The following is a 12541-nucleotide window of genomic DNA, read 5'->3' on the forward strand; positions in this document are numbered from 1 at the left end:
CTGCCTGCACCCACAGAAGCCTGACCTCTCTCAGGCTGGAGTAGGGGTTCTCAACCTCTGCAGGCTCTCAGCACCCCAGCTCCACTCTATTCAAAGGTGGTGGCATTCCTGGATGAGCACTGCCACTGGTGCTGCCTTAGCTTACCTTGCTGCTTTCCAGCTGGGTTCTGCTGCTTCCAAGTGCACTGCTCCCCTGCAGTTGTCTCTGTGCTCTGCTTCTTGGTCTGACACCACCTATGCTTTAGGAAACACAAGCTGATGGGACTGTTCCCCGCCCCACAGCAGCTGTTCTCAGGAGGGACAGGACCGGGAGGCAATGCATGGTACCAGGTAGCTTTGTTGCCTTTTTTAGGCTGATGAGAGTCCTAATGCAGGGGGAGCACATGGAGCAGTTTTACCTGGTGGCTGCTGTGGCACCCCTGGGAGGGCCTCTGGGCACCCCAGAGTGCTGCAACACCCCAGTTGAGATGCACTGGTTTAGAGCCTCCGGGTATCCCTCCTTGCTTGTGTGTTCTTTGGGGGCATATACAATTCAAATCAGGCTTCTCTAATGAGCTGGCAGTCTAACCAAGGCTGGAAAGAGCCTTGTCTGTCCAAAAGATAGCAAAGCAGTGCCTCCTGATGGCACTGAACAGCCAGGGCAGGACAGCGCAGTGCAGTGCTCGGTAGATGTCACCACTCCTGCTTGTGAGGTGTGGTTCAGATGGGGTTGGTCTGTGCTGCAGTTGGCAGTATGACCTGATTTGAGATCCCTTCCAGCCCTGTATTATTTTTATGGCCATATAATCCTCTATTTCCTGTTACATATCGCAAAGCCAACTCCCCTTGGATCCAACCTCCTGCCCCATTCTACCCACACACTTAACTAGTGCAAACAAAGCCTGGAGATAGCAAAGTTCAAACTTTATTAAAGCTTCCTGTCACGGTAGAGGGCATGGAGCCTAGGAAGGAAGGTGATGACATTGTCCCTGCCTGGGGGAGAGTGCAGGGATGGTGTGTGAAAATAAAGCTTAAATAAAACATTAAAGCAAAGTACTGCCTTTGTTTTAAGGGTGCCAGCTACCATCTCCTTTCTCTGAGCACTTGGTTGTGGAAGCCACCAGGTAAGAGAAGCCTTTAGCATTGATGGTTGTGTCTATAGCTGCTGAGTGCATCTGCTGCAATGGCAGTGCCCCAAGATGGCCAAGCTGTGCACACCATGCACTTTGCCAGCTCTTGATGGCATCAATGGAACTGCACAGAGAAACCCTGTGGAGTCAGGGAGGGCACAGACTTAGTGACCATAGAAACCTTTGCTAAACACAAATAGCCTATCATGGACCAAAGGTTTCTGGAGCTTAGCAGGGCCCAGAGCCCCTTGGCCTTGTTGATATGTGCATGTTCAAACTGGGGGCTGTTAAGCACCTCACAGACAGAGGGACTGGAGGTGAGTGAGACACCCTGGAGTGGCTTCCCATTGCAATTCTGGGTTCAGAGTAAGGTCAGAGCATGCTCAGGGAGGGGCTGTGCTGTGCCATACTGGAAATCTGTCCTGTGTCCTTCACCACGTAAGATCAAGGCACCTTAGCTGCATCCTGGGAATGCCTGCACCAAACGTACTCCATACAATCTCCCTGGGGCTCTGGACCAGCCTGCCAATTTGTGAGCCAATCCAGTCACGTAAGCGGATTTTAGAGGTCTGAGCTTTTGTGTTGGAGCAGCAATATTGCCGCATCTTAGCTGAGTGCAGCTAAAATGCTGCCTTATGCTGGACCTACCCCAACCCGAGGCAATTTCTGAAGGAAAGCCATTGCTATTGGCCACATAGCAGTGGAGGGTATGGGGTTTTTATGTGTCTGTCCAAAACCAAGATCCTTCCACAGTCTTTGCAAGCTGAATACGATCAAACTGACAACAGGCTGAACTTACAGAGAGGGGAAGGCCTGCTCAGTGCTTCAGGATGCAGCTCTAGGGATCTCTGTTCAATTCCTTCCTCTGCTGCAGATTACTTGCAAGATCTTGGGCAAATTTCCTGGTCACTTTGCTTCAGTTTTCCAGTCGTAACGTGGAGATAAGAGGAGGGTACTGACGAGGTACATTCTTGTCAGCTGCCGTGGCAAGAGGGGCCAGAGAGGCAGCATGAGTGGATACTGTTCCCCCAACATTAGGATGCTTGGTTTAGGTGTGTGCTAAGGTAGCTGGGCAGTTTCTGGTATTGGAGTTAGCATGGGTATCTTCTCATTGTACAGCATAGAGATGTCTGCAGGTTAGGTACAGCAGCAGAGGGAAATAATGCTGTAGGCAGGCATAGAAAATCTAATCAGTTCTGCTCTGCCACAACCAGAGAACAGCCCAGCAGTGGTCCCTTGCAGGCTTTCTGGGAGTCTCCAGCTGGAAAGATCAGAGCATGTATCAGCACATTTCCAGACCCGTTCTCTCTCTTCCACGTGAGAGTTATTCAAATGGCTTTGGCACAGCTGGCTGGTTTCCACTGCAGGGGTGCTGGGGTCCTTGCTCTTAGGGTGTTGTTTAACCTGTAGTTTACCTTGTGTTTCAGGCAGGAGGCGGCTGGGCCAGAGCAGTCACAGGCTGCCTGCTGCCTCCGCAGCATGCTGGGAGAAGGGGAACACCTCATGCACCATGTTGGTGACGAAGCAGGGCATCTCCTTGCTGCCCTTGTAAGTCCCCCGGGCCTCACAGTAGAACGCCACCTTCCAGTTAATGCGGGTCAGCAGGCGCGCTAGCTCGAGGTGCCTCTCTTCACCCTCCAGGAGCTCTAGCAGAGTCTGCAGGAACATGGACCCGGCTAGGTTGAGGAAAGCACCGTAGCCTGGAGAGCACAGAGAAAGGACACACAGTCAGCCTGCATGGGTGGAAATTCCCAGGGCACCTGCTTTGCTTGGAGTTGCAGTGGCAGGTGAAGGGGCCTTGCTTGGGTCAGGGCATGGGGCTGAAGTGGACCCACCTGCTTGCTGCTATGTGGCTCTATGCTGATTTGGGGAGAGGCTCCCTGTAGATCAGGCTTGTGCTGCATGCTCTCTGGGTATCAACCCTAGGGATTTCCCCATCATGCCCTTGGATATTCCCACTAGTCCCTGGGAACAGCTGGCTGCTGGGGCTGCTACCTCTGCCCTTGCTCTGTCCCTCCACCAGCATGTGGTGGGAAAGCAGCTCTTAGAGGGACCGTGCAGCTGGTTTCATGGCCTTCTGCAGCAGAGCTGAATGCTGTGGGGAAGCAGGGGAGAAAGACCTCTAGCAGCAGCCCCCACACCCATCACCCACTAAAAGCCAAAGGCCTCTCACCCAAGGGACTAGCATTGGGCGTCTCCTCAAGGTGATGTTGTGGGGGTGCTCTGTGGGCCTCGGGGTGGTTTGTCCTTTGCAGGGCACCGTGCTGGAGAATGAAATGCTTTTCATAGTTTCATAGTTGGTAGGGGCAGAAGGGACCTGAGCAGATCATCAAGTCCAACCCCCTGCCATGGCAGGAAAGAGTACTGGGGTCAAACAACCCCGGTAAGGTGTTCATCCAGCCTCCTCTGAAAGACCCCCAGGGTAGGAGACAGCACCACTTCTCTTGAAAGTTGGTTCCAGATCCTAGCTGCCCTGACAGTGAAGTAGCGCCTCCTGATATCTAGTCTGAATCTACCCCCTGCCAGCTTGTGACCATTATTTCTAGTCACTCCTGGTAGTGTTTGGGGGAACAGGGACTCCCCCAATACCTGCTGGTCACCCCTGGCTAGTTTGTAAATGGCCACTGGATCCCCCCCCGTCAGCCTTCTCTTGTGGAGACTGAACAGGTTCAGGCCCCTTAGCCTCTCCTCGTAGGGCCTGCCCTGCTGCCCCCGATCATGCGAGTGGCCCTCCTCTGGACCCTCTCCATGTTGTCCACATCCCTCCTGACGTGCGGCGCCCAGAACTGGACGCAGTACTCCAACTGCAGCCTGACCAGTGCCGCATAGAGGGGGAGGATCACCTCCTTGGACCTGCTCGCGATGCATCTGTGGATGCATGACAAGGTATGGTTGGCCTTCCTGACCGCATCCCCACACTGTCAGCCCATGTTCATTTTGGCATCAATAATGACTCCAAGATCCTTTTCTGCCTCTGCATTGAGGAGAAGGGAGTTCCCCAGCCTGTAGGTCTGCTGCTGGTTCTTCCTCCCCAGGTACAGCACCTTGCACTTGTCAGTGTTGAAACCCATCCTGTTCTCATCCGCCCACCCCTGTAACCTGTCTAGGTCCGATTGCAGCCTATTCCTCCCTTCTAGAGTGCCCACATCCCCCCACACCTTAGTGTCGTCTGCGAATTTGAACAGGATGCTTTTTACCCCCTCATCCAAGTCACTGATGGAGATGTTGAACAGTGCTTTTCCAAGCCTGTTCTCTCTGCACGTCCCTGCACTGGCTCCCCCTTCTCCCCCACATCTGGCCTGTCAGGCAAATCCCCTGCATCTGCCTGCCCCTTAGATTTTCAGGCTCATGCTTCTACCTGTGCTGCTTCTCAGGCTTCCCTGCACACAAGCTGCCTCCTTGTCTTCCTCCACCCTTCGCTATTATGCCTGCAAGAAGCTGGATAGTGTGGGGCACTGAGACCGCTGACCCACCCGGCCTCACTGCTGCCTGGTGTTTCTCTGCAGGCCGCTCTGTCCATCCACAACCCTTGTCTTGTCCTTAACGGTGCCAGGAGAGGGGCCGTTCTGTTTATACAGCATGCTGGGCCACGGCTGGGGCGCCCTGGCACCATGGAGGGAGCAATAGTAACCGATTCCAGCACGAATCCCTCCAAGCCTGTATTCCCAGTAATCACAGGGCGAGACTCGACTCTGTCATCTCCTAGGTGCTTGCTGTGAGGTTTTTCTCAGTTTCTCATTTGTGCTCAACCCAGAGAATAAAGATACTTTTCACACCAGGGCAGCTGCCGACTCCTGCGGGGTCCAGATCAAGTGGAGGAGTGGCTGAGCCCAGAGAAGATGGTCACCAGTGCTTTGGGGACCTGCTGCCATGGTGCTGGGCAAACCCAGTTCTTGCTTACCAGGACTGCAGGCGAACATCACGGCAGTGTTGTCGGGAAGTGCCAGGTAGTGCGAGAAGCTGTCTTCCTCGGGCTGGGCGCTGTCTGTTTCCAGCCACACTCCCGAGTCAAGCGCTCCCCCACGGCAGGCCTGGGAAGTCAACCACTGCAGTCAGCCTCTGAGGGGGTTTGGCCCCCATTGGGGCAGCCTGAGAAACCCCATCCACCCTCCCCTCATGCTTCTACGCCCCCCAGTCTCCCGTCTCCCACAGGTCTGCAGCTCCCTCTGCTTCCACTCCCCACCCACACATAACCCCCTCCTCGAAGCGGCCTTCATGGAGCTCCCCTTCCTATAGGCTTGGGCCCCCTCAGCTCCTTCCTAGGCAGTCCCCATCAGCCTGACGTCTCTGCCCATCTCACTTTTGCTGCCCACACGTGGCTTGGAGACCCTGATGACCTCCCCATCGACAGACCTATGGTCCCGTTCCTCTCCCTACCCCATCCTAGCAAGTGTAAGCCAGTGTCTGCCTTGCTCCCTTCCCCAGCTGACCCAGAAAGTCCCCCAGTGCCAGCCCCTCCTTGCAGGACAAGATCCCATTCCCACTCCTCTTCCCACCTAGGCAAGGCAGGAAGCCTACCCCCTTACACAGGAGGCTGGGAGCCCTTCCCAGCACATCTGGAGGTAAGCAACGATCCCTGAAAGACCTAGAAAGGTTGGGATTTTGGGTGGAAAATAACTGAAGGAGATCCAGCTTGGAAAATGTTACTGATCCCCTGCCATGCAGCTGGCTAAGCTTATCCTGAGCCATGGGCTGTTTTTTTTCCCCAGAATGGGGCAAGTAGGCAGTGAATGAGATTCACCAGTACCCCATCTTGGTTGGGTGCCTTGTGACCGAGTGTGCTGGCGCTCACGTGGGCAGTGTTTTAAGCCTGAGCTAAGGTCAGTCTGTCCTGGCTGTTCTGCTGAGGCCTGTTTGAACCGACTATAATCTAGACACTGGGTGAGCTACAAGAGAACAGAGGCTTTTGATTGTATCCCACAGATCACACAACACTCGTGAGTGGTAGGTAACCCGGGTCATCCTTGAGCTGGAAAGGACCCGTTAAGTGTAAAGTGGTGTGATCTCTCCCTCTTCTGCCTCAACCCCTAAACCACAGGTTCTCAGCTTTTTCAGGTGTAAGGTTTCCTCTAAAAAAATGCTCTTGGCTTGCACTTGTTTCTTTTCTATGGGAAAATAGCAGAGCTATTGTTGAAAAGGATTCAGAAAGACCCTGACAGGTCAGAATGTTTTTGACGCTCTGTATTCCTATTTGAAATCTCTGGGTTTATCTTGTGAATCACACACAGATGTTTGCACATCTAACTGTGCTAATATTGCCTGGCACCCTTAAGGGGATCTTGTTGTAACCCCAGTTGAGAATTACTGCCCTAGATGCTTTCAGGTGCCCAGTGGTCATTTCCCGGCTGGCTGAGCCTTGCAGTGTGAAGGCAACCTTTTCTTTTGTAATCTATCAAGTCACCAGTGATTGAATCTGCAATGAATAATCTCTATGAAGGGATTTGTGAAATACAAACACTTGCTGAATCACTCTGAGCTTTGCAAAGTCTGTTTTGGGTGACGGTTCTTGTGGTGTTGATTCTGCTGCTTGATTTGTGGGGTGGAGTGCTCTGAAAAGAGGACAGGGGTGAATTGCTTGCTTCGGCACAGTCTCAGACAAAGCTGTCCCATGTAGCACAGGACTGCAAGTTTCCCTGGTACGTGTTTGCACATATCACAGGTGGCCGGAGTGCTTGCTGCTTTGGGTAGGGAGGGTTGGATCATTCCATAGTAACACATTCAGGTGTGCATGCGTGTGTGCGCTGCCTTTCTCATTCCTAGTTGTGCATCAGGAAGAATCTATGATCCCAAGGGCGTAGCACAGACTGAATCCAAGAGGACTGGTTTCCATCTGCTACTAGTAGATGGGGTTTGGAGAAGGGCACTGAGAGCGATAAAGGCCTCAAAGAGACTGGGGATGTTTCTCTTAAGAAGAGGAGATGCAATAACTCATGCCTGGCTTGGAGAAGTGGGAGCAGGAGCGCTTCCTGTGCTGGCACTAAGACGCAAACAAAGGGGAAGTCCCCTACAAGGCAGAAAATGCTTGTCACGCAGCACATCACTGCTGTGGAGCTTGCTGCCACAAGAACGTGTTGAGGTGAAGACCTGGGATCACAGGAATTGCACAACCAGTTGTAACGAATGGTGGCAGATACTGGAATGGACACTGAACCTTGCGCTTCAGGGTACAAGCCAATCTCTAACTATAGAGACCTAACGTGGTGGCATGAGGGGGAGAAGAGCAGCTCCTTCTCCTCTCCCTCTTTCCTGACCCTCCCATCTGCTACTGTAGGGATCTTGCATCTCTCTACAGCATCTGTTAAGGGCCCTGGGATTGCCTGGACCCTGGGGTTGACCCTGTAGGGTGGTACCTGTATAAAGAAGATCTTGGATTTTCCAGCCAGCGCTGAGGATCTCTGTGGGGATAAGGTCTGGAAAATCCGGGTCAGTTTGACTGGTTTGCCTTCTGAGCCATAGATGACCCCTTCCTCTCCATGGCTGGACAGGATGCTCACAAAGTAATCGCCATGCTCTTCTTGGCTCTCTGCAAAGGTACATTAGATTAGAGCACCAGTTCATCAGAGCAGACCTAGGAACAGGAGGGGCTTGGGTTGCTTATGTGGTACCCAGTGTGGGAAAGGATAGTCTGGTGGGTAAAACATTAGCTTCAGCCACGTAAGAGACCAGGTGTCAAATCCCATCTCTTGATCTACACCTTGGGAAAAGGAATCCACAGCGTACATACAGGCTGGGGAGCTCCCTTCTAGAAAGCACAGAGGCAGAAAGGGATTTTGGAATCATTATTGACTCCAAGATGAACATGAGCCGCCAATGACAGACTGCAGCCAGCAAGGCCAGCCATACCTTGTCATGCATCCAAAGATGCATCTCAAGCCGGTCCAGAGAGGTGATACTCCCCCTCTATGTGACTTTGGTCAGGCCGCAGTTGGAGAACTGCGTCCAGTTCTGGACACCGCGCTTCAAAAGGGATGTGGCCAGCCTGGAGAGGGTTCAGAGGAGGGCCACCTGCTTGGTGAGAGGGCAGCAGGACAGGCCCTACGAGAAGAGATTGAAGGACCTGAACCTGTTCAGCCTCAGCAAAAGGAGGCGGAAGGGGGACCTGGTGGCTGCCTACAAGTGCATCAAGGGGGATCAACAGCAAATAGGCAGAGCTCTTTTCTCCCCAGCACCACCTGGGCTGACAAGGAGCAATGGTAATAAGCTGATGGAGAACAGGTTGAGGTTGGAGATCAGAAGGCAATATTTTACAGTTAGGGTGGCCAAAATCTGGAATCAACTTCCCAGGGAAGCGGTCCTCGCCCCTACCTTGGGCATATTCAAGAAGAGGTTGGACGATTACCTGTCTGGGGTCTTGTGAACCCAGCATTCATTCCTGCCTGTGGCAGTAGGTCAGGCTAGATGATCTGTTCAGGTCCCTCCTGACCCTAGCTACTATGAAACTATGAAATCTCAGGCACAGAACTTGATCTCTGAGTTTCAGTTCCCTGCTAAGGGCCCATTAGCAGTGCTCTGCTTAAAGAGATGTCATGCAGACAAATGCATTCGGGATCACAAGGGGCTCTGGTTTTGTAGAAACAAGGCCAAATCGATACTGAACAGAGAAGCCCTAAGTCATTATCAGTGCTGCCACAAAGAATCTGATGGCAGAGCGGTCTCTAATCAGGCAGCGGCTGGGTGAGTTCCAGGGGCTGGCAACAGAGATGGATGTACTGGCAGTCATGCCAAGATTAACAGGGTAATGAGGCATGGCAGTGATTTATCCAGGGGCATGGGACAGTCTCTGAATCAAGGCTGGGAGTCTCTGTCTGAGAGCTGCTCTGGCTCAGCCTTATTGTTGATGACAATGTAGGATTGCCTGGGTGAGATGCTGTAGCTGGTGGAATGCAAGGTGGCGGGTACACCTTCAGCCTATGAGCCAAAAACCAGTACCCCTGAGGGAAACAGGGGCTGCAATCAATGACTTGGTCCTTTCTCCTCCCTTTGCAGAAGTACCTGCCTGGTGTGCAGGGGGATTGCCACTGTTGCAGCTAGCTCCTGCACCTTCCTTGCCTGCAGCCTGTGTTTTGCGGGTTGGGGCACAGACAGGAAGTGGCTGGAGGGCACTGTATTCTGGGGATCCCTAACTGCCCTTGAGGATACTCTACAGTATGACACAGCTGAGGAAGTTGCAAGCAGCTGCTGGTTCTTAACAGTGCCTCATCCCTTTTCCTGGACTGTTCATGGTGCCCCTTGAAGGATGCACTTAAAGCCTCACAGGCCCTGCTTGATTGCCCTGGGGTAATTACATGACATAAGGACTACCATTTACTGAGTCAGCCCATATTCCATGTAGCTCAGTCTCCCATCCCACACAGCAGCAGATTGTGGATGCTGAGCGGGGGGGAGGCAAGCAGAGAGTTTCTGAATCCAGGAGTCTTTCCTTTGCTGTTTTCCAGAGCTTTGGTCACCCCTGACTGCCCCCCTCCATGCTCCAGAGCTGTGTGTCTCCTGGTGGTAGGACTAGAAGAGGTGGGATTCATATATACACTCCCCAAGGCCTGGGGGCTGCAAGTGGCTTGTGCTGTGGGGGCTCTGGCAGGTCCAGAGAAAATAGCAGAACATCAAGCAGTTCTTGTTCCCATGTATAGCAAACTTCCCCAGGCCCCAGACTCTCCAAGCCCCTGCGGCTCTGGCTTTGGGGACACTGTCAGATGCAAAGCCAGGCTACGTACCTTGTTGGTAAATCTCTTCTATCTTCTTGGCAGTCTGGTTTTTGTACAGATGCACAGTGTAGCTGAGGCTGGATAATACTTGGGACAGCTTATCTGCCTCCCTCTGAGCCCCACTTCTGCGAGCGAGGGGCTCCTCAGAGCCACTGCTGGAGAACTCATAGTTCACAATCACGACTGCCCTGCTCTTACGCATGGACATGCTGCAAACTGGCAGATCGCACTCAGCTGGGGCCAGCTCCTCAGGTGCAGCACTACAGCAGGTGCAGCTGGCTGTTTCCACTTGTGTCTTCTGTGCTGTTGATCAGGGACAGCGGGAGGGTGGAGTATTTCTTGGGTGGCATATCCTGCTCCGCTAGGTGACTCAGTGCAAACATGTCTCTCCCTGCCTGGCTGTGTCTGTTCTCAATGAGTGGCTGCGATAAAGACAGAGGAGGACCTGTTCCTTGTAAGCTTGAGCCTGGGGTCCTCTGTGCCTTGAGTTATGGGGATTGCATCGCTGACCTGTGAGTTAAATGTTGCCATAAAACAGCTGTTATCCAGCAACTAGCTTGGAACAAGTTGGCAGAGGCATGATGTGTCCCCTGCTGGTCAGCGAGGTGTTTGATACACTGCAGCAGTGACCCTACTAGACACTACCCCAATATAGGGCTTCTCCTGCTGGGTTAATGCATCAGTTCGAGTGGTACAGATCTTTGCTCTGGGTGTATAGGTCCCATCCCTGCTAATGGCCTGTGTGATACTAATCTCTGTTTGCAGAGTGGACAAAAGGCATGGTTTTGGTCCCAGGGTGATTTGCTTATGGCACACCAAAGCCAAGCTGAAAACAGAAGGTATCCTAATGACCACAGTGGGTGTCTAAAGAGAGGCAGAAGCCCCTGGCATTGAAACAGATATCCCTGCAGATATCTTCATGAAGAGATATCTTCATCTCTGCACAACACCTGTGGCTCTGGGGCCTGGTGACAGGGGGCTAAGCCTCCAATGAAGAGTTTTCTTTTTTTTCCATCCCCTAGCCTCTCAAACACCTGCCAGCCACCCTGTGAGCAGGGGCAAAGCAGCAACCTAATGCAGCTTCTCAAAGGGAAAACCTCCTAAGCACAATTTATAATGGCAAGTATCAGGCACCCTCCATAGAAGGGCTGTTCCTATATCCATATATCCAGGGCTTCAGCTGCAAAGTGAAGCACACATAAGGTAGGGGGCCACTCCTGTCTCTTGCCACCTTTAGCAGGGGAAATAGCAAGCAATTCTAAGATTAGAGGCTGTTTAGAGACACGTTGGCAGAAGGAAGCAGAATTCCCACCTTTCCTCCCCCCACCCCCGTTTTTTTGCTGGAGTAGCTGATTTCAGCGTGATTAGATACTGTTTGCTCCCTGCTTTACAGATGAACCTGACCTGACTGCTTTTTAAATGTGTGGGTTCTGCCAGCTTCCCAGAGTCTGACTGTACCTTCACGTCATGGCAAGGTCCAGAGGTCACACTTCCCACAGTTTCCCTGAAGTAATCACCAAGCTGGTCCATTATCCTTATCTTCCTTAACTGCTCTCTTTAACCCTGGGGTTTCAATAAACCTACTGATCCTTTAGCAGTTTTTCCATAGGCATCTGCTGATATTTTTGCCCAAAGGGCAGAAAAAAGTGTGTGTGTGCACATGCACACGTGTACATGTACTTCTGCCAGCTTTCATCTCTAAGGCATGCTCTACTTCCTTGCCAGCCTCAACTGTTCAGAACCCCTCGGACACCACAGAGTTATCTTAAATTAGGAAGTTTTAAAAAAAATTCTAGGTCTGTTTGCTCTGCTTTTTGCAAGGGCTCAGATCTTCCTGCTTATAATTTGCCATGGAGAGGACTAGAAACCTTTCTATTTGGTGCAAGCAGAAGCTTTTACCTGCTGCCTCCTGGTGCTGGGGGCTTTTAGAAACACCAGATGAAACTTGTAAAATTGCAAGAACTGGCATCTGAGGGAGGCTGGTGCAACTGTGACCCTAAAAAGGGCCTAACAAGGCTTGGCCTGTACCTAGAATTGTTCCACTGATGTAAACTGATAGTGCTCTGTATAACTACTCTTAATTCAGGTCCAGATCAGTTGATCTCTTGTAGGGATGGCAGGACTGTGATGTAGTGTAAGGCTTTGTGTGCTTCTGTGGCCCTGAATTATGCAGCAGAAGCTTTGCCCCACTGAGTAACAAATCTACTTCTGCTAAACTCTAGGGAAAATGCAACCAGAACTGGTTTGGCACCAGTTTAACTGACCTAAGGTTGGCTCTGCATGTAGGCAAAATCCCACCCCTCTCCTTTCCCCTTTCATGCATGGGGTTAGAATCCAACCAATTGAGAGGCTCAGGTTTGTTCTGATGGAAGGGGGTACAGGTAGGCTTGAGTGGGGATAGGGGCTTTCCTAACAAGTGATCAAATCCTGATACAGAAAGTTCAGTGATATTCCTGGATATGACAAGGACCTTGGTTTTAACTTCCCAGCAGAGGGAAAGCAAGAGCGGCTGCAGTGGGGAAAGAAAAGAGATTGTGTTCATAAGTAAAATGGCTGCTCAGAACCAGTCTGAGAGGACTCCACTGGTGTGGGTAACAGTCATGAGCTACATCAGGTGATGCATCTGCCCCAATGGCTGGATTCATGGAGCAGCTGCCTAGCGAGAAGATAATGAAGGTTGCTGGCTTTGGATCTTGCTCCTACTGCTTCCAGCTAGTGATGGGCAGAGCT

General features: G+C 52.0%; 1 protein-coding gene across 1 annotated transcript; it reads right to left on the reverse strand.

Moving 5' to 3' along the window:
- Positions 1 to 881: 881 nt before the first annotated feature.
- Positions 882 to 12528, reverse strand: LOC102576234 (caspase-3). The gene is made up of 4 exons (XM_006268742.4): positions 9821 to 12528; positions 7460 to 7632; positions 5011 to 5140; positions 882 to 2809 (listed from the first exon to the last, which is right to left on the reverse strand). Exons 1-4 carry the CDS (start codon positions 10017 to 10019, stop codon positions 2562 to 2564), a joined length of 750 nt encoding a protein of 249 aa, XP_006268804.1. The 5' UTR covers positions 10020 to 12528; the 3' UTR covers positions 882 to 2561.
- Between the last annotated feature and the right edge of the window lie 13 nt (positions 12529 to 12541).

The sequence above is a fragment of the Alligator mississippiensis genome, chromosome 7 (assembly GCF_030867095.1).
Source record: "Alligator mississippiensis isolate rAllMis1 chromosome 7, rAllMis1, whole genome shotgun sequence".
NCBI classification, from domain to species: Eukaryota; Metazoa; Chordata; order Crocodylia; family Alligatoridae; genus Alligator; species Alligator mississippiensis.